This window comes from Pimephales promelas, chromosome 16 (genome assembly GCF_988280905.1).
Source record: "Pimephales promelas chromosome 16, fPimPro1.hap1.1, whole genome shotgun sequence".
Lineage (NCBI taxonomy): Eukaryota > Metazoa > Chordata > Actinopteri > Cypriniformes > Leuciscidae > Pimephales > Pimephales promelas.
Genome location: NC_142784.1, coordinates 11,117,472 through 11,143,726, shown reverse-complemented (window position 1 = coordinate 11,143,726; position 26,255 = coordinate 11,117,472). Strand labels below are relative to the sequence as shown.

The window sequence follows — 26,255 nt, the reverse complement described above, 5'->3', positions numbered from 1 at the left end:
TTAAACTTTTAAGTTGATTGAACTGCAAAAGTGAGTTAATACAATGAAGGAGATTAATTTAATCATCAGAAACTCAAAATAATAAGTTATCTCAACTAAATAAATTATTATAAAGTTGATTTGACAAAAGAAAATATGTTGTGATAACAAATCTTACAGTGTATATGCTCTATGCTCTAAATCAGTGGTTCCCAGCCTCTTTATTTGTGGAAGCCCTAATCAACCACAAAAACATTCATGAGCTAGCTAGATTTTGCTCAAATAAAACGATCAAAATCTGAAAATAGAAACATTCAAGTATTTTTTTTCTTTACTGATTGTGTTGCAGTAATAAACCGTATGCATGTTTCCATCAAAAGTTTCGTGTTAAATGCATTTGTCATTTAATTCAGACACCCAACATCTCATCCATTGCAAATGTATCAAAGTATAACCTGTGTACACAGTAAATATGCTTACACTACCCTACATTAATGAAAATATGTGCTGTGTGCCATTCTCCCAAACGTTGTGTCCCAACCACCCAAATATTAGCCCCCCAAAAATGTGATTTTGGCTTAGTTTACATAAAGTGTATCACATGACATCCCTTCATTAGCCTATAATATTAACTTTTTCCCCGTTAAAATGGATAATAACATCTTGAGTATTACAGAAATGTATTATATGTTGAGCTGATGTTTTGAACTGTCACAAATCATCCTTAGGTCACCACTGGCGCGTCTTTGAACTTTATTCGACATAGTTGCGCATTCGTAATACCGAATTAAACATACGCGTCATATTTTTTTTATTCGCAGATTTGTATTCTCATCTTTCTTGCAGTAGCTTATTTTTAATGAGACATCGCACATAGCCTATAAGATGCTTCAAATTCAAAATATCAATTCCGATGTCCAACGCTGATGCTCATGCATGCATCAATATTAAAACCAAGTTCAAATAGCCAAAATAATGACTGGGCTGACAGGCAGGACACTAGGGTTTGTACACAGCCAGTGCGCGTGTCATAATTGGTCATGACTCATAACACTTCGTCTTTCAGTTTGATATGAGTGAGGAAAGTTGTGCGATCGCGATCAGACGAGGTTGCGCGGCGCTTTTGCGCTGTCGACGCCGCACAGTTTCTCTTCCTTTGTCGTTTGCGTTTTGAAGAGGTCGCATATCTGGGTGTTGCTGACTAAAGAAACAGAGTAAATGTGAAGGTGCTGTCACACTTGGAGAACAGAGAAACATCTCCACACACTCCGCTAGGATAACGAAGATCAACGCGGAAAAACGTGTTTGAGGATGGAGGTATGATTTTGGTTTATGTAGGCTATAATACTTTTTGCACCTGATTTTTATCTATTTATATTTTAACTGTGCAAGACATAATTTAAATACTAATAGCCTACAATATACGTAGGCTACTCCAATAGGCTTGATAACAGTTAATTAATCAAATGTCTGACACGCGTGTTTGTATCGACATTTCAGCATTAATTTAACTTCCTCGAACACTATTAAGAATAGTAATCATATATGCCTAATAGTAGCCTGTAATAGCCAATGTATTATTATGACATTTCAAACGCATTTAATGACTGTCAAACTTGCAATGATGTTTGTTAATTTAAATACTAAGAGTAAGAAACTAAAAAGACACATATTTATAGGAAACTTAAGAAAGTTTAGTGTCTTTAGGCCTACACTGTAAAAAAAGATTAGTTGACTTAACTTTGCTCAGTCAACGCAACAAGATCGATGACTTGACTTTTAAGTTGACTCAACTAATCTTTATTTTACAGTGCTGGTACTGTAATCCTTTAGTTTGGACCCAGATGTCCTCCAAAATATGTTTACCCTTAAATCTCCGTTAGCCTACAGTGTGACAGATAAGCTAACAGACACATGCTGGTAAAATGACTGCTCAGAAGTAACCCAAATTACCACAACATGAGGAAGGAAGGGCCGTCTGTAGAATATCTGTCTGTGTGAAAGAGCAAGCTTTGATTTTCCTCTCAGCCTCGGGCGTTAAAGTTCCTCACGTGCCGCGTGACGCTCGGGTTGTTGCAAGTGTAATCAAAGAGCGTTCAACTCTTTTCTTGGAGTTCGTCTTAAAACCCTGGTAAACGGGATGTGAAAAGAGGAGGTATACTTTCCCACAGAAATTACTTGTCTGCACTACCATCAAAATGTTTCTGGTCATCGTCCGAAAAACCTATCTGGCTTTTGCTTTATGGACTGGAATTAGCTTCAAAAACATATTTGCCTGTAATGTGTCAAAAGAAACAGAAAGAGAGCAGCCAACAAATTCTTTAATAATGTTTAACCTTTCATGAATATTTAAATTACATAATACAAGGGTGTAAATTTGGTTTGAACCTTTGGGGGGTAGCTTTTGTGGTAGCTACCACACATGCAAAGTGTTTTACCGCAATTGATTAATAACTCACGAAATTCATTGTTTTGCGTTGGAAACACAGGAATTAAGTATTTTATATTATTTAGGCATCTGGAACTCTTTCAGTTTGACAGTTTTATTAACTTCTACTTCTTAAATCTAACTTTCATTTCTTCAGGCTCTTGATAATCTTTTTGGATATCAGAAAGCCAGGTTTTCCCTAATATCAGACATCATTAGAACACATTTAATCAGAGAAAACTGTAATTGGTCCATAATTTAGTTTAAAGCTCTGGATTCTCTCTCATTACGATGCTTTAGGCCAATGTATGTCGATTGGAGCGCTTCACGCAAGTCTGGTGACTCACACACCATTCATGCAAAATGAAATAACAGGCTTCAGTCATGATTCCATTAAACATGGTATAAACGCATAGATCGAAGTTCAGATATTACTTCCGCAAACGTTTCGACACAATGTGAAATATCTTCAGTGAATTTCAGTGTGGAGACACCAGTCACGCTTGTGAAGTTGGTTCTGATCGATTGGCTTGGTCTTCCGCACTCTCAGAATCTGATACAGTAAAACCGATGACATTTTAAGCAAATGTTTAAAGATTAGACAAAGTATGATACAATTTTAAGTGATAAACCTGCGTTTACAAACACTGTTCTGTTGATCCGACTGTTCCTGGGCGGGGATATAAAAAATGCAAAAGTGCAGTTTCAACCCGATCTCACGGCAATTCGTACGAATTTTACGAGGTGGCTAATTCGTAACTATTCGTACAACGTCACTCGTACGAATTAGTACAATTTTTGCTAAATTGTACATATTTTACGAGTTGGCCAATTCGTTTGAATTTGTACGAATGACCTACCTCTGACCCGCCCCTAAACCTACCCATCACGTGGGTTTAGACAAATCGAGTGAGGTCGTATGAATTTCGTACGAATTAGGCACTTTTTAATCACTCGTACGAATTCGTACGAATTGGTCGTGAGATAGCATTGGTAGTTTTCATGAAAACCCCGGAGCTGTAAAATTACACGGTAACACTTTACAATAAGGTTCATTAGTTAACATTAGTTAACTACTGTACATTAGTTAACATGTACAATATGTGAACAATACTTCTTCAGCATGTATTAATCTTAGTTAATATTAATTCCAACATTTACTAATACGTTATTAAAATCAAAGGTTGTATTAGTTAACATTAGTTATGGACTGTGAACTAACATGAACGCACCATGAACAGCTGTATTTGTATTAACTAACATTAACAAAGATTAATAAACACTGTAACTAATGTATTGCTCATCGTTAGTTCATCGTTAGTTCATGTTAGTTCATGTTAGTTAATGCATTTACTAATGTTAACTAATGAACCTTATTGTAAAGTGTTACCAATTACACTTTAACTGTTTGTGTTTACACAAGCCTTGGAGTCTTAAGCTTGCAATGACACATGCTTCAGATGTTTGGCCAATCACAGCACATTAGGTCAGCTAGCCAATCAGAGCACCAGAAGGAGGGGCTTTGTTGAAATCTGTGTGTTTCAGACAGACTGGGAATAGAGGTGCTGCAATAATGTACGGTATGTGAAACTGTACATTATTTAGTCAGCAACAGTATACCCAATAACCTAAATAATGAACTTTTACAATAGCATCACACGGCCTGTTTTAAAATTTTTGTCTGCCTATTGGAATTTAATTAATTGAATTAAAGTCGTTAAAAATAAAATGACTAAAAAGGACAGTCAGTTGAATTATGGGTAAGGGTCAAAGGTAATAATGAGTGATTCTGTCCTAGTCATGCATCAGAGGCTTAAAAAGCATCACAGATGGATATTTTGGTTACAGAATTCCCATACATCTGTCTGTCCATTGTTACTATTATGCTTAAAAGTAGAAATTGTACTACTTGACAAGCTAGTAGATTAATGTAAAGAGAAAAGAAGAGCTTCACAGAGTCACAGCACTGCAGAAAGCAAGACCATGTGAGAAAGATGAGGAAAATCCCACATGCCATTTCGCTTAGAGAACGGGGAGTCCCCTCTGCTCGAGTTTATGATCATCATGTTGTGGAAGAAGGAAAGCCAACACAGAATAACTCAAGATGTAATAAAGTAGCCAAATATATGGGTAACATGTTATATTAAGTAATATATTTAGTAAGCCAACAATATTCCAAGTGCCATGGAAGCTGCCACAGTTACAGAGCATACAGTGCCTCGAATGCAATTAATATAAGAGCACCTGTTATTTGCTACAAATATATATGGATGGGACTAGAGCCAGGCCGATATATCGGTAGGCCGATATTATCGGCCGATATTAGGCATTTTCCAAACTATCGGTATCAGCAGTTATAATGGCAGATAAATGAATATTTAAAAAATAAAATCAAAACGGACGAAACACGCTTGAACCATGTCATGAGTGTTGGAGTTGTATAGTTTGTCCACCAGAGGGCACTCAGTCATCAGTCTGTTCTGTTGTGACAATAAAAGAAACAAATTTCTTTATAAAATGCTTTATCATATTATTTTAGTTAAAACTCATAAATAACTACAAATAACTAATGTTAGGGAAATCTGTTCAGAAGTTTCGGGGGAAAAAAATATCGGCCGATATATCGGAATATCGGATTTTAAAACCAACAAATATTTGTATCGGTATCGGCCTTCAAAATCCTTTATCGGTCGGGCTCTAGATGGGAGTTAATAAAACAGTTAATGAAAAGAATATATATTAAAGCTACACTGTGTGATTTTTACCCCCATCTAGCGGTGAAAAGATCTATGACCTTCCAGTGAATATTAGTTTCGGTTCCTCTCAATTCTGATTTCATTTTAACTCCTACGGTGGCCAATGTAGTCCAAGATTAACATGGCTTCCAGTTCGACCTCGTCCATAAGTGTTAACTCAAACGTAAACGCGAAAGGCGAAGCTTTAATTAACGGGTGTGTCCCTCTTTGGCTAATGTACTTTCAAGATGGAGGGTCAACATTAATGAGCAGATATATTTTTGAAAGAACTAAGTGTTTTTAGCTAAGAATAAACGTAAAGAGTTACACAGTGTAGCTTTAAAAAAGAAGTTTTCTTATGGTTAAAAAAAACCAGCATCTGTGGTTGCTGTTCCGAGGTAGACTGACCACGAGCTATGAGGTTGTGAAACGAAGGTTTTTGCTCCTGTTGAAGCTATAAGTTTGTGTGAAATCAACCTTGTTTAAAGAAAAACATGTTTTATCTGCGATCTTATGGAAAAAAAAAATACACTATACCCACAATCCTAAGCGTAGTAGCAATGTCTGCTGATTGGTCCAACTCGCTGTTGTTACCATAGATTTGTTACCACGTTTAACTTACTGGCGAATGGCTAGAGCTACTTACTGGCGGCTGTTGTTGTGGTGTACCGGGTTGCTCTGCATCAGCCATACCTCAGCTTTCACGCTTTCCCACTAGAGGGTTTTCATTTACCATCCGAACCACATCGTCATATGTGACTTCAGGCAGGTTGCGTAGAGATTTGGTCCAGCGATATCTATCGGACTCCACCATTGTAAAAAGCTAACCGGGCGAGCCGTATCCCCACTAAAAGACGTACTTCCGGTCTTCAATTTTTTCGTGACATGCCCTTCCAAATGTGTATGACTTTCTCTCCTCAGTGGAACACAAATGCACAATGACCTGTTAAATCTTGTGAAGTCCTAAAGCTTTGTGAGGAACACATTGAAGCCTGGAAGAGTTTGGTTTGTGTTGTAGACATGTCTAGAAGCATGGCGTTTTGTTTCCGACACATGATGTAAGCAGTCGACCAATCACAACAGACTGGGTGACCAATCAGAGTAGAGTTGGATTTCAGAAGGGAGGAGTTTAGAGAATGAATCTTTTATTGAACCGTTTAAGGCACTAAGTAAATAGGTGATGCTCCAATGTATATTATTATGAGAAAAGTGTTTTTTGACCGATACGATGCATGTATACCTATTGTAGGAGACAAAACTAGGAGCCTTTAAATAGCATAATAATTGCACGAAACTTCAGCTTTGAATAAAAAACAGTTTTGAAGCTGTGGATATATAATAAACACAGAATAAACATTATGTCCAGCTTATCTTTAGTATTATACTACTGTCAAACATTGGTTTTCATTCCTGTTGTACACCTTGTCAATGGCGTAATGTTCCCTCCTGTCAGGCCTCATGATGTGGTAGCTGTTTATCCCATTGCTTTGAGTGATGTAACACACTGAGAGCCTTTGTAAAAACACAAGCTGTGTGCCTGAAAGGCCGGCAAAGGCAGTGGAAAAGTGAGATCTTACGATGATGTAAAATTCAAGCACTCATGTTTTCCTGGAATGGCTGAGAGGGAGACTTACATGTCCGTTCTCGCAATAACAATACATGCAATGACCGTATTACTCGAGTCTTAGCCCACTACACCACTCAACCAGAAGGAATCAGTCCAGATTACTTATGAATTAATTATGTAAAATCCATTCTCTTCTCTTTATCTCATTTAAACACAGTTTTTTTAGGGGTTTTTTTTGTGTATATGGTCTATATTTTTAATTTTACCTCATAGTGTATATCCTCAAGGGTTTGAACCTTGGCTGAACTCACAGAATTGTGCGTCCAGAAAGCACAAATTAAAGAAATGGCATTATGTGCATCACGCGTCTACTAATAGCGTTCACTCTTCGACAAAGAGTCTTTTTAAGAGCGCTCCACTGTGCAGGACATCCATAGTGTACCATGAAGTCAGCTGTAACATTTTATAGCTCATGATTTAGAGTCTTGCAAAAAGTGTGGTGTTCGATGGTAAGTATGGTATGTCAAATAGTCTACCATGATACTTTTCAAGCAGGTCTGGCAAACATGGAAAGTGTCCGTTTAGCATTCACGTTCATCTCAGTGGAAGTTTGGACATTTGCTAACTAGCTAAACCTTTAGATAAACAAAACAAAATGGGAAAATCACTGTAATCCATTGCCTGTAGTGGTTTATTGCTGTAATAAATCATGACAATTCACTGTTTATAGTGTAAATTGCAATGCATTGTCTGGGTATTTCACAAAACCATAGGCAATTTAGTGTTATTTCTGTGGTATCCTCTTGCGCTACGTTAGACCCTTCCAAACGCCTATCTTCATATCTGAGGTATGGCCGATGTGGTGTCTGGTGCTCGGAGCAGTAGTTTCAGCTGTGCCTGGAGTGGTTTTGTTGTTGGATCATCTTTTGATTGTGATTTGGTCGCTTTTTTTTTTTTTTGCCAGTCAGAGAAACATCTGCTGAAGTAACATCTGCTGAAGTAGCAGGGCAGTCCCGTGGGAGACTTATGAACTGGAACTGTTGGAACAATACTTCTAAAGCACTTATTAATCTTAGTTAATATTAATTTCAACATTTACTAATACATTATTAAAATTTTTAGGGTGACCATATTTTGATTACCAAAAACCAGGACACTCTGCCCAGCAAACACATGGGCCAACTCAAATGATACTCGAAGTTTACTCAAAGATACCTTATTAATTTCAATACATTTTAAGTAGGTTATGCCTCCTCTGTATGGATAGAAAATTGTTATATTGTTATATGAAAACAGGACATGTCCTGGGAAAACAGGACAGTTGGTCACCCTATTAAAATCAAACGTTGTATTTGTTAGCATTAGCTAACCCACTGTGAACTAACATGAACAAACATTGAACAGCTGTATTTCTTTTAACGGACATTAAAGGGATACTTCACCTCTGGAAAGATGAATGTGTATTAAAATGGGTCATTTATGTAGAATAAATGTGAAATTGTTTTTGAATTTGGAGCTTTCTAGACTGAGAAAAGCCAGAAAATGTATTTTTGGCTTATGTGGACGAAAGACAACAACTCCCAGAATGCACTTGCGTCGCTGCTCTAGGAGGCCACGCCTACTGGTAACAGAGCGCAGTAGTTAAACAACAAGTCTAGGCTACTAGTGAGTCTCTGTGATGAGTCTGCCCGAAAATGTGTTTCGAGATCGCCCAAAATGTCCGGGATTCGGCTTTTGCGTTCTACAGTCGCCATTCATTATGTTTACTGTGGCGAGCGGGACGAGTGAGGGCCGCGGGAGAACGGTGCAAGGCCGGTGGCGTGATTACCGATGAGAGACGCCTCGGTCTCGTATCTCTTGCGGAGGAGCGGGAATTTCCTTAGCAATATTAAAACACACATCAACCGATCACTTGTTTAGCATTCATGTAAACACGACATTCAGATTCACCAATCGTGATGAATTCAGTTAGAGTGAAACAAAAGTTCTGCATGTAAACAATGAACGTCGACTGCAGAAAGCAAAAGCTAAAATCCCGGACATCGAGGGCCGGGAAAAAGAATATGGTAACACCTTCTACTCAGCTTTCTCCACAGAACAAGAGCCTGTTAGCTTAGCTTCCAAAAAAAGATGGCCGACACTATGTGTTCATTCTGTGAGTGAGATCGCCCTCTATGGGTGGGTTGAGAACATGCGGGACAGACCCGACTGGCCAAAAAATCCTCCAATGACGCAAAATTATGATTTTTGCGTCATCGGAGGGTTTTTTCCAGACAAAAAATACATAAATCTCTCGTCTCAGGGAGACGAGACAAAGATAGTTTTCCCAAAAATGTCAATTCTGTCAGTAATTACTCCCCCTCATGTTGTTCCAACCCCGTAAGACTTCCGTTCATCTCCAGAACACACATTAAGATGTGTTTGATTTAATCAAGCTGGATCACTCCTACATTGGCTTCTAGGTAATTGCTTCTGCCGGCCCAGAAAGGTTAGTAAAGACATTAAAATAGTCCAAGTTTGGCTCAACCTTAAGTTTATTAAGCGATGAGAATACATTTTGTGCGCAAATACACAAAAAGAATGACTTTATTTAACTATTCATTTTCTTCTGTATGAGCCTCTTAGGTTCTTTCTCTTTATTTTATCTATATACTTTATTGTCTGTATAGAGTTATGCTATCAGCAAATAAAGCTGCAGGCCTAAAGGTTTCCATAATGTTTCCAAAAATGGAAAAGTAACGGAATTATATTCATGTATTCACAGTGTGTATTTCCATGCTTCTCATTCCACAAACTGCACCAGATCTTCCTCCACTGAAACGGTTTTGCTGGATGATCATGGGCCGGTCTGTGGTTTATTTCTCAGGCCACGGCCGCCTAAAATAGAGCTTTCTGCACTCCCACTCCCAGAGTGAGCCCATAATTCCCACCCGTCCCACTGACTTACCCAAACACAGGGTTCAAATCATCTCCGGCTTACTGATTTACTGCTTATACTTTTGTTAAACACATTTTACTCTTTTAATTGGAACTGAATGTTTTGACAAAATCGGCTTGACTATAATTAGTTCATGTACATTTCTTATGCTACACATCTCCTCTAATTATATATATATATATACTATATATATATATATATATATATATTACAAATAGAAATAAATGAGATAATTATTTTTACTATACTATTTTTTACTATAAATTATTCCAGAGATCTCCATTGTGGTGTTTGTTTCTTATATGGTTCTTTCTCCAGTTCTTTTTAACAAAAAACAACAACGTTGTTGTTTTTTTTGTAAAAAAAAAAAAAAGGACTGGAGAAAAAGTCTATTTGATGTGATTTTTACATCTGGAAGACGTATTTTTAAGGGGTTGACAGCTTTTTTCCTTTGCATGATTGTGTTTATGGGGTGCAATATAACATGTATTTGTGGTTTTTCTTTTTTAACCCTTATGCTGCATTAGGGACATTTTTGGTCTTTTGCAGTTTAATTTCTTCGACCATTTTGGCTGTTTTAATGCAAATGGTATGAAATTTGGCAAAATTGTGACTTTTTGGATACATGTAAAAAATGTGATCCCATTTTGCAAAATATGTATAACACACACTGTGTAGATCAAATAGTAACACTCAGCACCATAAAGACCAAAAATGGCCCATTGAAACCCATTAAAACGTTGTTTAAATCTAAAGCTGTCAGTAATACATGAAACATGATTTTTGCAAAAGCATTATATTTGCATTATATAGTGTATTCCACCAGATGACGTCACTACATATTTATTCCCTATGGGTGGAAATGCACCTTAATTTAGGCAATAGGCAATGTTAGCTGGCCATTTTTGGTCTCTAACGCGCTAAGTGGGATTTTTTGCAAAGTGGGACTGTGATAATCCAAATCTAAAGTTTTCTCTTTGCATTTAGTTTATTGAAAATAATTGAATTTTTGTGTTTTTTCCTCTTATACAAATCGATGGTTTCGCAAACAAAACTGGTAATTAAAGGGTTAAAATCCTGAAATTGAATACATTTTTGGTAGTTATGATGAGGACTGATGCTGGTTAAAAGATTTAACTTGGTAAAAGTGGAAAATAATAATAATATATAATATTTTAGGCAATGTTTAATATGTGGCCATTTTTGGTCCTTAATGCACTCAACGGTGTTAAAAATCTAATGCAGCACAAGGGTTAAAAGTCTCATTTTTCATAAACTTTACCTTTATTGTCAGCCGCGCTCTCCTCTGTCCTCGAACGATTGGTTGACTTCCTGATTCAATGAAAACACTCCCTCAGAAACAGGCAGTGGGCTCAGATTGGTTAGTTTGGCCCGGTGTGTTGTGATTGGCTAAACTGTTGCTCATGTTGTCCGGAAGGTTAACGCCCATTATCTTTACGGGCGAAACGTGCCTGCGCTCCAGTCCATTCATATCGATACTACAGTATCAGTTTGAGGCAGAATCAGACCGAGAAAGCGGCAAAAAAGAGAGTCCAGCAGTCTCTTAATAAACGTTTCTGAATGATAATTTGCTACATTTTTTAACTTTATACACGTTTGTTTTGCACAATAGCATCTGACTGGCAACAATAGCAACTGACTGGCTACTAATGTTATACTCAAACAGCGTTGGCATTAGATTACATACTTGATCAAATCGAAAATAATGTCATAAAGCATATATATACATGAAAAATACGTTTAAAACATTAGTACTTATACAAAATTCAGGTCCATAATGTTTGTACGCGTTTGTCGTAGACACAAAATAATAGCATAACTAGTAGCCTAGTGGCTATAAAGCCAGCGCTGGCATTTGAAAAAACTAAAACACAAGGCTACGTCTGGAATTATACATGCAAATACATTTAAAAAGTCTTAGCCTACTTACAGGTTGTGGCCCAACAACTGCTGCCTCTGGTTTTAAAGTCAGAACTGCTTCATGTTTCTGTAACAGTTTCTTGTTGAATCCGGTGTTGAATTTGTGGATATTCTGGAAGCTGTCTTCCGTAAAATGCGCAGCACAGAGAGCTAGATTACGATCGTCATTTTCAGGAATACAATCAAACATAAATTGTATCCATTGTTGACGAAGTACAGCGTCCGTGGGAAGCCCGAACACAGAAGACCTGACAGCTGGTGAACAACACACTCGACGTGCTGGAGCTGCAGAAATATGCGCATGCCCTTTTTTGCATATTCCGGCGGGAGGGTTGATGCAAATGTGTGGGTTAGTGACGTCTAAAATCCAGCTGTAGTCCCAATCGAGTCGTTTTTGTAGGCAATATTCTTCCTGATTTTTAAAAGACGATATCTCTGCTTACAACTTTCAGCGCTGCAACTTTGCAGACACTGTTCATGCACCAACAGCAACACACACTATTTAAAATGAAAGAGTGTTCCCCCTTTAAGAGTGTTTGCTTATCTGCAATACGTCTATAGGACGTTTCCTGTCAGATGTCAAATAGACGTTTATAAGATGTCAGTTTAACATGCATTCTAAATCATTACATCTTAGAGACATCTTTTAAACGTCTATTTGACATCTGACAGGAAACGGCCAATAGACATATTGCAGATGAGCAAACACTCTTAAAAATACGTCTTCCAGATGTAAATAGCACATCAAATAGACACTTGTGCTATCTGGGATAGCACACGAACGTCTGCAAGATGTCTGTTAAAGATCCCTTCATCTGGAAAGCATCTGCTGTTTATTAACATCTGATAGACATCTTTCAGATGTCAGTTTAACATACATTTGAAATCATTACATCTTAAAGACATCTTCTAAACATCTATTTAACATCTGACAGGAAACGTTCTATCCCAGATAGCACAAGTCTATTTGATGTGATGTTTACATCTGGAAGACGTATTTTTAAGAGTGTTTGCTCATCTGTAATACGTCTATAGGACGTTTCCTGTCGGATGTCAAATTGACGTTTATAAGATGTCAGTTTAACTTGCATTCTAAATCATTACATCTTAAAGACATCTTCTAAACGTCTTTTTGACATCTGCAAGAAACGTCCTATAGACGTCTTGCAGATGAGCAAACGCTCTTAAAAATACGTCTTCCAGATGTATAGCACTTTAAATAGTCTTGTGCTATCTGGGCATATGCTTGTTGCCACCACAGAAACTAAGTCGCGAGTTTATATCTCGCAAATCAGACTTTTTCCCCTTAGAATTTGAGATTTTTTTCCTCAAACTTGCAATTGTGAATCACACACTCTTGTATTGCGAGATGTAAATGCACGATTGCGACAAAGTCCAAATTACGAAATAAAAATGACCGCTTTTTTTTTTTCGTGATGAAAATAAGTTGGAGTTTCCATTTAAACCAACATGGTTTGGTTAAGAAAAAAGTATCAAACAAATGCTTGACTCTATTGTCCTCGTAGTGAAGTTTACCCTTTCTACAGTGGCTTTGTTTTCGAGGGACAGGAAAGAGTTAACAATCATGGGCGCCAAAATAATGAGTCAAGGGGTGTGTGGTCTCAGGGGAATTCTGCTTATCATGGGTGAAGGAAAGGAACTGCAGGAAATGGAGGGAAGTGGATCGGGGGAAACACGTCTTCTTTCTGTGCGTGTAAGCACTAATGTTTGCCGTGGTGTTCAGAAAGTGTGGGATATTAAGTTAGAGTGTGTGTGTGTTTTTGTAGCTGGAGGAAGCAAAGTGAGTGGGGGGTCAACATGTGTAATTAAATAAAGTGTTATATATTTGGGAGATTTGAGAAGAATGTTGTGGGAGAGACCCGTTTCTGTTTGTGAAGGCTGGCAGAGACACATTGAGAGAAAAAGACAAGTACGTACACTTGTGTGTGAGGCTTTGAAGCATAGCCTACTCTGACTAAGGCTTTTATGAAAAATGAAACACTGATATGTTCCTCGTGATGAGAAAGATATCGACTCCCCCAGGCTGCAAGTGTGATGCTGGTCAGCTGTGTTGCTGATAAACTGAACCGTAACATTTGATGCAAACAGCTGCTTTGTTCAGAATGCAACACTAGCATACTGTAGATTACAAAGTATATGCAGTGTATTAAAAAAAAAGTATATAACGGTATGCAGTGTCAAAATAAACATTACCAAAAGCGATATGTAGTGGCTAACGATATGGATTTTTCAATTGACAATATGGAGAAATTATGTATAGATGCCGGTTTCCACCTAAAATAAAAATTGCAACTTTATATGTCACAATTGCAACGTTTCTTTTTTTATTATTGCGACTTTATATCTGTCAATTAAAAATGTAGCTCTCCAAATTGTGACTTCTTTCTCATAATTGCAACCTTCTAGTGCTGTCAAATTGATTAATCGTGATTAATCGCGTCTATAAAAAAGTTTTTGTTATAGAATATGTATATATATATATATATATATATATATCACACACACACACACACACACACACATATATATATATATATATATATATATACAGTACATTATATACTGTATATTTGTGACTATTTCTTTCAATATCTCTCAATTGCAACTTATAATCTAATTATAACTTCATATCTCACAATTGAGACTTTTTTGTCATGATTGCAACTTTTTTTTGCCTAATTATGACTTTTTATTTGGGCTGTCAAACGATTAATCGTGATTAATTGATTAATCGCATCCAAAATAAAAGTTTTGAAAGTTTGTCAAATAGTTTTTACATAATATATATATATATATATATATATATATATATAAATACACACTCATGCTTGTATATATTTAAGAAATATTTTCATGTATATACTGTATATAGATTTATATATAATTTATATTATATATAAATATAAATATTTTATATATAAATAATACTTTATTTATTAAATATACATGCATGTTTATGTATATATATATATATATATATAATTATACATATATTATATAATTATACACAGTGCACCCACATATATTATGTAAACACAAACTTTTATTTTGGATGTGATTAATCGTTTGACAGCCCTATTTTTATCTCACAATTGCTCATTTATTTCTCATTATGTCGACTATATTTCTGTCACAGTTATACTTAGTCTAAAGTATTAGAGACCATTTCCCTGTAATTCCTGAATTTCTCACAATTATGACATCACCACAATTTGCAAATTTATGTCTCAGTTGTGACTTTATATCTCCAAATTGCACCTTTTTCCTCAGAATCGTGACTTCATATCTCACAATTAAATGTATATCTCCTAATTATGACTCTATATCTCACATTAGCAACTTTTCTCAGAACTGCGTCTGTATATCTCACAGTTGCATCATTTGTTCCCCTCATAATTGTCTCCTACTTGCCAATTTGTGACTATAACACAGTTGATGCTTTATTTCTCATCATTTGGATTCTCAAATCTCGAACTAAATAACGAGTCTGGTTAAATATTGAGAATAATCTGATTAGCTAAACAATAGGATTGTGCTTTCAGAAACTGTACTGAATACGTACAGCAGAAATAAGAACGGTAATGTATTTTCTGCCTCACCCCATCTCTGTGCTTCTGACGTCACTGTTTCTTACTTTTGAAAGGCCATTCATTTTCCATTTGCTGTTAAGTAAGAAAACATGTCTAGTAAAAACAAGGACATGCTGAATTTGGAAGCCATATTGCACCATGCGTGTGTAAAATGAGCAGTATGGGTGTGTGCTTTCCCCCCGCAAGCTTCCTCACTCGTGTTTGCCGGTCACCACAGGCCCTGTGGGATCAATAAAGTGAGTACATCAGAGAAGAACATCCATCCACCGAACGGTCCGCTTCTCTGTTTGCAGGAGGACGCCCCAGTCAAGCCGTCAGTGGCTCAGCTGGCTGGGAGACTCAAAGGTCACGCGCTGCCGATGCCAGGAAACATGGAGGTAGTGGAACATCTGACGTCTTTCTGTTGGTCCTAATCAAAATTACATTTGTTTTTATTCATATGTTAAGTTTGGGGCGAAATAAACATAGAGGAAAGGTTCAGAAACAACCTGAAATATCGAAATATCATAATATTATAGCTTATGTTACTGAATTGCAGGTGAATTCTATGAGGAGACCCACATGTTCCCTGGTGATAAACAACCAAAAAGATGAAGAACATGAACAAGAAAAGGTGAGCATGTGACTTTACTGAAACTCAGGAAAGTTAGAAATATTTTTTTTTCATGCCAGACTAGCAGTATACTGTACGAATTATAGATGAATAAAGTTTTTTCCCCTCAGTAAAATGTTTAATTATTAATACAGAACTTCAGTTTTAAGGGGCTGTTTACATTACATCATTTTCAAGTAAAAATGGAAAATGTTTACCCAAAATTTGTGTTTTGGGGGCCTGAAAGTGCAAATTTTGAAAACGGGTTTCAAAGTGAAAGTTTTTGAAAACATTACCGTTATCGTCTCCTTGTAAACTACAAAAATGTGAATTTGTGAAAATTACACATTGGTACATAGTCAACCGTTCTCTGAGATTTGATTTGATTTTTCATGATTCTCGAGCAGTCGAACCACGAACGCCAAGCCAAGTGCGCTGGTGAGATGTGAAAGAGCCAGAACTTGGCTCGGCGTTCGTGGTTCGAGTTGACGAGTTTCTTGTCTAGAAACAACACGAAGAAGAGAAGAACACAACACGCGAATATGGATGCCAGACAGAAACTAGTGCTGCAAACTGTTTGCGCGATGATTTGCTCTGAGAAAAAACGCAAAAAAAAAAAAAAAAAAAAAGATTTACCCAGTGACCTCAATCCATGCCTTGCTCTGATTGGCTGTTGCGCATGACATCACTGAGGTTGAGTCGTGCGACGGCTCTGGATATCTAGCATGCTAGATATTGTTCTGGGCTCGGCGACACGTCTGCGAGCGTCTTTGATGCGTTGTTGGCTCTTGCATACTAACAGATTGGCGAGTGTTCATCGCCCGCCAATCCCCCGAGATTTGCACGCGATAACACCCTGACTTGTCGCCGTGCTCAATGATTTGCAAATCGGGCTTAATAGAGAGCCTAAGTCCCGCCCCTCCGCTTCCGGCTCATGGGACCTTATTTCGGAAAAAATATGAATGGTAGTCAATGGCGAGAGACAACTTATCTTTTTATTCCGTCTGAACTGTGCCCTCAATTACACATATGATGTTTGTCAATTTAAAAGATAATTCTGAAAGTCAAAAACGTCGCAGTTTGTCATAAAACAGAAGAGTAACATTTAGTTTTATGTGAAAATCGTTCTGTGAACTACATCTCCCGGGAAGCGAAACGAGATCCGCTGCTCGTGTGTGTGCAGTCTTGTACAAAACACTCAGGTATGACGGCGTAACGTTACGATTATAACGTAAGGCTGTAGAAACAATGACAGACAGCCTCAGTAAAGTTAGCCTCATTCATTGAGAGAAAATGTGCGCCTTTGGGGTTTGTAGTCTTTGTAATTACGTATTTTCACAGTCTTATACCTCAACGGTTTTACATCAAACTGCGACTTTCTTTACTTTAAAATGTATCTTTTAAATTGACAAACATCATATGTGTAATTAAAGGCACAATTCAAACGAGATCAAAATATTTGTTGTCTCTCGCCATTGACTACCATACAATATTTTACCGAAATAAGGTCCCATGGTGGTCGACCGGAAGGGGAGGGACTTAAGGCCAATTTATACTTCTGCGTAGGGTGCGCGCAGTAGGTACGACGTAGCATACGCAGAGACGCGTCCCATACCGCGTACCCTTCGCCGTCGCCTGACGCGCACCTCTTCAAAAATGTAACTACACGTCGCGACGACGCGGACCGCAAGATCGGTGATTGGTCGGCTTGGTAGCATCACATTTCCTACTACGTATTTCCGCACGTACCTTCTCACGCATTTCCACCACTGTCTATGATTTCCACACGTTTCATCTCCTCCGAAGTCTTCTCTCATTTCTGCCTTTCAGTTTTAGTAATTTCACTAAAGTGAACTGTTTTTCCACCTCAATAAGCTCCAACTCCAACATGATTCGCTCTCTTTCAGTCCCCATTGCTTGTAGTAACCTAGCTGCGAGGAATCTAAACACAGTGGAACATTAAAACCCTCCACCGCCAACTAGCGTTTCGGAGCAGTACTGCAGAGCAACCAAGACCTGAATGCAGAAGTATAAATGCTCAAGACGGCGTCGCCTACGTGCGTAGCCAACGCCGCACACTACGGCGTACCCTCGACGCAGAAGTATAAATTGGCCTTTAGGCTCTCTATATCATGTAGTCTGAACTAGACACGTGCTCAGTCCAAAGGCTTCTTTACAAAGTCACATCGCCATCTACTGGCCTGGAATGAATAATACAGAGTTTTTAGTCGTTTTCACGGATCCGTGTGAACGAGGATCATTTTGACAAAGTTGTCGACTGTATGCGAAACTTTTCAAAAGTGAAAATGTTCCATCTTTAGTACATCATTGTCATGTAAATGTACCCTAAGTTTACTGAGTTAGATATTAGGGTACAATTACTCGAAAAATTACTGTATGTAGTAAAACGGGAACTTTTTTCCTATGTGCATGACGTTACCGTTTTCACAAATTTGTGTATTTGTAGTTTACAAAGAGATGATAATGGTATTGTTTTCAAAAACTTGCACTTTGAAACCAGTGTTCTTAAAAGTTTGTGTATTTAGTCCCTTAAAATGCAATTGTCGTGTAAATGAACATTGTGTACAGGCTCTTGGTAATTGATTAATGTGAACACACCTTGTTATACTCTATGCCAGTTGTATAGTGAATGTAAAACGATCTTAGTCAATATGTCTCTTAAATAACTGATTTTTTTGGCACAGAAGTCGTCTAACTCTCCTCATCCTCCCAAGATGAAGTTAAAGAGTTCTCCCCTCATAGAAAAACTCCAGGTGAGATCGATCCGCTTCATTATCCATTTCATACAAGGTCTTAGTTTCACCACACTTATGATTTGCATTTGAAAGAGCAGCATTTTGAGGCTGCTTATCAATATCACGTACCATTTCCAAAGTCATCTTTCATATAGGAAACAGGAAATCTGTCGCATCATAAAATCTATTTGCTGAAATAGTTTAAACTTTAAAGCACCGTGCATGTATGCTGGCAATTGTTTGCATTTTCAGTGTATTTTAGGTGTGTATGCAGCATTAATGGTCTTTTCATATCATTTTTTTTTTTTTTTGGTAACACTATTTTGATAGTGCACTTTAGACATTCTACTAACATGTAGTAGCAAAGTTATAGTTAGTAGGATCTAAAGTGAACTATCGCAAATAAAGTGTACCCTTTTTTGTGTGCCAATTTGTTGTCTAACTTTAACACCAAAATACAGTCATATTATAGAATTCTGTATGCAGTATATGCAGTATATATTATGCATACTATCCATATAATATATATAATAAAGAATAAACTAGTAGTAATATATGATTAAACAAACGTATCATCTTCCTTAAATCATTACAGGACACACTTGCACACATTTTCTTAAGACTAGTAGGTGGTATACAGTGTATATTGTGAAGTTTTCATTATTGCAAACAAAGCCAAGGTTTTCTGCAGCTCTTCTGCCTCCTAGAGTTCAAACTGTCCGACTGCAAGGCCAATCCCCACACCTAAACCCCACACGTATCCCTCCTGAGAGCTGTTAGTTAGTCTGACCTGTCATTGGTCAGTGTAATACATCTGCTCGTGAACGGGACGGGTCTGCACCGTCTCCTCTGATTGGCTCAGACCTGGGATGTAATGAGATAAGGGCTTATTCAGTGCAGTGAGAGCTGAGCTAGTCTCCACTATAGCAGCCATCAGGCAGTCATGGGACAAAAGGGTTGCCGTTTCTCTCTCTTCCTGTTCTCTCCCGCACAGGTAGGAGATATTCATTTCGGATAAGGCTCTTTCGTTTTTACAGTGCAAGAAGAGCTTTAAGTTGCTGTTAATAGACGTGTATATCCACTTCAGTCGTATGGATAATAGCCTAAATCACCTGAGCATTAAGATTTAAAAAAAATTGGATACCGCTTCCTTCTACAGTACAGTACTTACAGTGTACTTCTGGCTAATATAATGTAAGTACATGGGCTCAGGGTTAGTAGTTATTACCCAGTAATTGTACTTACTACAATAAGTACATAGTATGTAATGGGTTACAGGACTGTAAAAGGAAGCGTTACCAAAATTTGTTGGTTTTCTAGTTTGTTGGCTGATTTACCTAGTCCATATATAAAGTAGTCCAGTAGCGTATGAAAGAGGTTAAACATGGGTAAGAGTATCCGTGTAGTCAAGAAGGAGTGTATTTAAGAACTTAGATAATACTACTAATGCTGAATGTCTTTTAATCAACATTTATAATATTTTAAGTGTCCCCCCACGTTCTACTGACACCGTCGCACTACACAATAAATATTTTTTTTTCAACAGTTAACATATTTTTATATTATGGTTTTAGCTTTAGTTCAGTATGTCTTGAGCAACACATTGCCCTCTGTGCCACCAAACATAATTAATAAGTAAGGTAATTTTTCATATTCCTACAATTTAATGTTGTCTTCAGTTGCATTATGTTTAAATCTGCATTATATCATCCTCTACTCTCTAGAATGACCTTTAAAACCTATATCAGTGGATCACTGGCTTTGTCTCTATTAAAGAACATTTTGCAGGAGCTTTAAAACCATAATTTTATTCTCTCTTTCAGGCCAATCTTGCTCTCTCTCCAACTGTCCTGCTCTCCCCACCCAAAAGTCCAGAGTCTAAAGAGCCAGCCAGCGCGTCCTGTCCCATCAGTCCCTGCCGCCCCGCGAGCTCCACCCTGCAGCCCGTTCACCTGTCCTGTGAAGATGAGGCGCCGGTTAGCTTCGAGCAGCCGGTCGAGGGCACTCCACTGCCCAACATCAACAAGGTCAACTCGCCTAATGCCACTTTCAAATGCAAAAAAAAAACACATTTTAAATGCGAAGAACGAAGATTTGGTTCAGATAAAGAAGTGATATTTAAGATAAAATATTTACACTACTTAAAACATGGCTAATACAAATTTCTTACTTCAGAACAGTGGAAATGGTACAGTGATGGCAAAATAATAATAATAAGATGGGAGAAAAATGCTACGTTTCACGGGTGAACACAACTTTTCAAATTTTCTAGAGGTAACGTAATACTTTTGCGAGAGAATATACATTTTCTTGGGGTAACGCATTACTATTGAAAGAGAACGCAAAGTGTCACGGGGAAACACAACACTTTTGCGAGAGAATTAAAATTTTCTTGAGGTAACGTAATACTTTTGCGAGACAATTCAAATTTTCTTGGGGTAACGCAATAATATTGAAAGAACGCAAAGTTTCACGGGGAACACAACACTTTTGCGAGAATATTCAAATTTTCTTGAGGTAACGTAAAACTTTTGCGAGAGAATACACATTTTTTGGGGTAACGCAATAATATTGAAAGAACGCAAAGTTTCACTGGGAAACACAACACTTTTGCGAGAATATTCAAAATTTTTTGGGGGTAACGCAATAATATTGAAAGAACGTAAAGTGTCACGGGGAAACAACACTTTTGCGAGAGAATTCAAATTTTCTTGAGGTAACGTAAAACTTTTGCGAGAGAATACACATTTTCTTGGGGTAACGCAATAATATTGAAAGAACGCAAAGTGTCACGGGGAAACACAACACTTTTGCAAGAGAATTTAAATTTTCTTGAGGTAACGTAAAACTTTTGCGAGAGAATATACATTTTCTTGGGGGAACACAATAATAATGAAAGAACGCAAAGTTTCACGGGGGAAACGCTTTACTTTTGCGAGAGAATTCAATTTTTTTGGGGGTAACGCAGTAATATTGAAAGAACGTAAAGTGTCACGGGGAAACAACACTTTTGCGAGAGAATTCAAATTTTTTTGGGGTAACGTAATACTTTTCTGAGAGAAAACTCAAAGTTTCATGGGTTAACGTAATACTTTTCTGAGAGAATAAATCTTTTATTGGTGTTACAATACTTTTGCGAGAGAATAAAAATGTTCTTGGGGGAAACAATAATTTAACGAGAAAATGCAGTTTATGGGGGAACGCAATACTTTTGCGAGAGAATGCAAAGTTTCATGAGGGAACTTGACACTTTTACAAGAGAAAGTTTCTCAAAGGAACATTTTGTGAGATTTTTTTATATAGGAGAAGAACACACATTCCTTTTAGGGAACGCCAAACGCACACATTCTCAAGGGAACCTTATACTTTTCCCATCTATTTTTTCCCCGTCACTTTTTAAATTACAAGTGTATGAATAACAAACACTCGGATAGCATCAGTAAATAATAACTAAGGCTGTAATCACATAATACAGTATATGACTGTGCGTGATTAAATGAAGTTTAACGGCTCAACCTGTATTTGTTGCATACTAATGTAATGGGGAAACCTGATCTCTTGATAGTTCAGCAGTAACTTTTACAGTCTTGCTGTTTCTCCGAGAATCCGTGAGGTGTGCAGAACGGGATCTGATGATATCAGCATGAAGGTGCACGTCCCTTTGCGTGCAGAGTCAGTATTGTGTGCTTAAGCTCTGCGTAAGCCAATAGACACTGTCCATGCGCTGCCGAGGACATAACAGGGTTTGAGAACTGTAATCCAATCAGGCCACTTCTGCATCTCACCATCTGTACCTCTCCTAAGAGCATTCACAACAGAATATTATTAAGGAGTAGTTAGCTCCTGAACTATGGTTATGCATTGAAAACTATATCCCATAATGCATTTGGCCTCAACTTAACCTTACAATTTCAGTGTGACAAAAGAATTGGTAGTAATTTAAACTTTTCTTTGACAGTCTGAAATGTTTATCATTGCGTATTTCATTCTGCATCATGTACTGCTCTTGATTTCACCAAGTACAACATAAACTTGACATAAACTGTAAACTTGTCCCTCAAATCTGATTGGTTGATTGGAATGTGGTTCCAGGATTAACATTCCAATCAACCTGATCAGATTTGAAATAAAACTGAAACGTTTTTGTTTTAGTAATATTTCTTAAGTTACTACTTTTTTCAGAACGTTCATAGAACATTAAAAAGGAATGTCAGTAATGTTTGCAAAATTCTAAAATGGAATGTTCCCCAAAATTCGCCAAACCTGAACATTTTGAACTTTCAGAAATGAGATTACCGTATTTCGTATATCCTGTACAGTATATCCCTTATATTTCAGCAATCATCTTGTGCCTGTTTTCTATCAGAATCAGTTCGAACGATGCCAGATTTGCAAATAAATCTCTCTTTTTTTTGATAATTTCTGACTTTTTTTTTGCAAAAAGGTCTGAATTTGTTTATGATTCAGTTTGCCTATGGCTAGAAACACCCCTGATGTAATCTTCACTGCTTTGTCCATTATACGATTACATAATAGTGTACATTAGGTTGTCAGTGGTTACTCGGAGTCCAGGTTTAACATAAACTAAATCCTGTTTTTGTTGTATGTCCTTAAAATCTCGTATAATCCAATGTGAGTCCTGTCAGTGAGCAAAACCACAGCCATGATAGTAAAGAAGTAGGTAGAGAAGAATGTTGATAACAAATGTGCTTTAATTTCCCTCAGTAATGAAAAGTACTGATAAAAATAGTTCAGTGCAATTAAAAATGTATAACTTTTTCAAGGGCCATTACCACATCAAACCTCACTGTCTAAATTTCAGATTACTCTGCATTTATTTTTGCAATAAATGACTCAAAATATTCAGGTTACAGCCTTCATTTCACCCAATATTTGTGTATTGTTACGCTTCCAGAGTATTGTTTTGTTAGCTTAGCAAAATGCTAACTCCAAAGTGCTGGAATCCATTGGGGCTATTTGTGTGACACAAGGAGTCGCAGCATGATGTAAAGTGATTCATTTATTAGGTTCTGTCCTATCGCAGCGACACTAACTGTGTTTTGGAACAACAGTCGCAGTAGTTTATTAAACTTCAACTTGTACACGGCTATTCTGATTTTGTGTCTTCACTCCACAGAGTCGAGCTAGGCTGTCTTTCAAGCGCCGGCTGCCCACAAGGCTACACAGGAAGTCAGCATGTGAAGAGGCAAAAATGAATGAAGGATGTGACTCTCCGTTTCAACCAGATACTGAACTCCAGAATGGGGATGAAGTGGAATGGCCTTTGCAGGAGAATACAGCAGATTCAACAGACTCTGCTCAACCCACCGAAGACCCACTGCAGGAAAAAGACAGGACAGAGCACAAAGATGCACCCCAAGAAAACCAGTGGACTGAAGTAACCCATACAGGAGAAGGGGGAGAAGTAACTGAGGGAGGATTTGAACCTTCTGACTGTAAATGGGCCCAAGAGGAAGAGAAGGAAGAGGACAGGGCAGAAGTCAAAGAGGAAGTGCTGGATGCAGTGAACAACTCAGAATAGACGTAATAGGCCAAAGCTCATCAAAATGGATTATTGCATTGCTTTAGCAAACTAGAATTGTGGGAAGATTATTCTGGACGACGTATGAACGAGTTTCTAAAAAATAGACTCCAGGATGGATGAAGATGGACTGAATTCCTCTCTTTTAGGGTTGTGGATTTGGGGATTAATATTGCTAAAGCAAATATCCCACAAAAGGATAGATGCTATCAATTCATCCTCATGGCTTTTTACGTTTGTACGCTCTCATTTGCATGTTTTCGTATGATCTGTTTACGCCTCACTGTGGGTTATAGGTTTAAGGATGGACCTTCATGCTTACTTTTTTCCTAAAACGTGTTTTCGTACAAATCACGTTGTATTACGCATACGAATTTGCCACCAATCTGGCAAAATGGAAAATAATTGTTTTCCCAAGAGGTCGGAATGGATTTTAGTTTTAATTTATACTCTAGGGTTATTCATATGCCTCGATGTTATTGCTTTCGTATTGTAAACTTATGTTGCTGTTCAGAAAATGAGAACGATTTCAGCTTTGGAGAGCATTTTGAAAGCACTTTTCGAGCCTTTGACTGAAATAAGTGTTTTAAAATATCTCACATGCCTCTGTGACGGGCCTAGACTCTGTAAATAGCAAAAAATAGGGCCGGCATGCACTTTTTTTTGGACAGTAAGAAAACGAACCAATCAGAAACGTACTGTACCTGTCAATCATTTTGAGTGTTTGGGTTCGCCGACATTGGCTCGGCTGGAGGTTTACGTGTAGTTGAAGTTGTTAAATCTTGCGAGCATATAGTAAACGAGCTAAATACGAACAAAATAGTGGCAGAGATATTGCAAAAGCCAAATTTACCTGCAGTCTCCATTGCTATGCAAAAATATTGTATTTTTAAATGAAAAAGCCTGAGATGTATCACTGTGACTGCAACGCTACTGTACTGCAATGACCTTTTATTAACCATATAAGACTGAATAAAGAGCTTTATTTACACTTACCAGATGCTTTCCTTTATTACGTACAGCTGTAATTTAGGGTTGACGGTTTGTAATTGTTAATCTTGAACAATTATATTTGCTCTTTTTTCATAGTTCTCGAAAATTGTCATTTACTCACCCCATAGACAACTTCTTTTCTTCATTTTGCAGAATGGCTCTTTTTTTTAAATTAAAAATATATATATATATATATATATATAAAAAACCCCAAACAAATCTCTTAAATATCAATAGATTTTCCGATTGAAATATTACATATCAAAATGGCAATTTTGATTGGGCACAAGATGTGAAAACAATTAATTTGGACTTAAGGGATATTCATCCAAAAATGAATTACATCAAGTTGCGCCAAACCCGAATGGATTTCTTATTTTTTGCTAAACACAAAAGAAGATATTTTGAAGATTATGGGTGAGCAAACAGTTGATGGGCCTCACTTATTTTTGGATTGTGTTTGTCTGTGTTGGGGGACAACGGATGGAAATTAGCATTGTGCTAAATCCGGCATATTTACGTTCGACTATGTTTGTACGTTCATTGATATGCATTGTCCCATCTAAATAAATAAATAAAACTGACTTAAATAAATAAATACTATGGAAATAAATATTATTTATAAATAGTACGGAAGAACTAATTCCTAATAGGCTAATATTTCCTAGCATTTTGACAATAAAGTAGAAAAAAAAAAGTCGAAATATTTCGAGATTAAAGCCTAGAAAAAAAAATGTTTTTACGTTTCCGTAGTTTACCTACCAAGATTTTTCAAAATATCTTCTTGTGTTTTCAGCAAAAAAATAAGAAATCCATTCGGGTGTGGCGCAACTTGATGCCATTCATTTTTGTGTGAATATCCCTTTAAGTCCAAATTAATTGTTTGAAGAAATTGTTTAATTGAAGAAATAAATTCATTTGGTATAACTTGAGGGTGAGCAAATGATATGAGCAAATTATATTTGGGTGAACTATCCCTTTAAATACAAATCTCTTTCTCACACACAAGCTGTTGCTTCAATAGCGCAAAGGTTGTGTAAACACTACTCGACGACATGCAGCCACAGTCCTCGTTCTCTGTAATGCAGGGTGAACACACTTTAAAACCTCAAAACTAATTATTTTGTGTTCCACTGATAAAATATCTTTTGGTACACGGGGTGAAAACGTGAC

At 37.2% G+C, this 26,255-nt stretch overlaps 1 protein-coding gene across 3 annotated transcripts; it reads left to right on the top strand.

Annotated features, from left to right (window-relative positions):
* Window positions 1-1,034: 1,034 nt before the first annotated feature.
* Window positions 1,035-25,084, top strand: LOC120470563 (capZ-interacting protein). Of its 3 annotated transcripts, none has more exons than XM_039660133.2 (6): window positions 1,035-1,296; window positions 15,493-15,576; window positions 15,738-15,812; window positions 18,497-18,565; window positions 20,371-20,574; window positions 23,685-25,084. In XM_039660133.2, the coding sequence occupies exons 1-6, from the start codon at window positions 1,291-1,293 to the stop codon at window positions 24,087-24,089; spliced, it is 843 nt and encodes a 280-aa protein (XP_039516067.2). In that variant the 5' UTR covers window positions 1,035-1,290; the 3' UTR covers window positions 24,090-25,084. The 3 variants fall into 3 exon arrangements, with proteins under 3 accessions (XP_039516067.2, XP_088977115.1, XP_088977114.1); XM_089120989.1 differs by having other exon boundaries at window positions 15,417-15,576; XM_089120988.1 differs by lacking the exon at window positions 1,035-1,296 and adding an exon at window positions 13,216-13,296.
* Window positions 25,085-26,255: the final 1,171 nt, after the last annotated feature.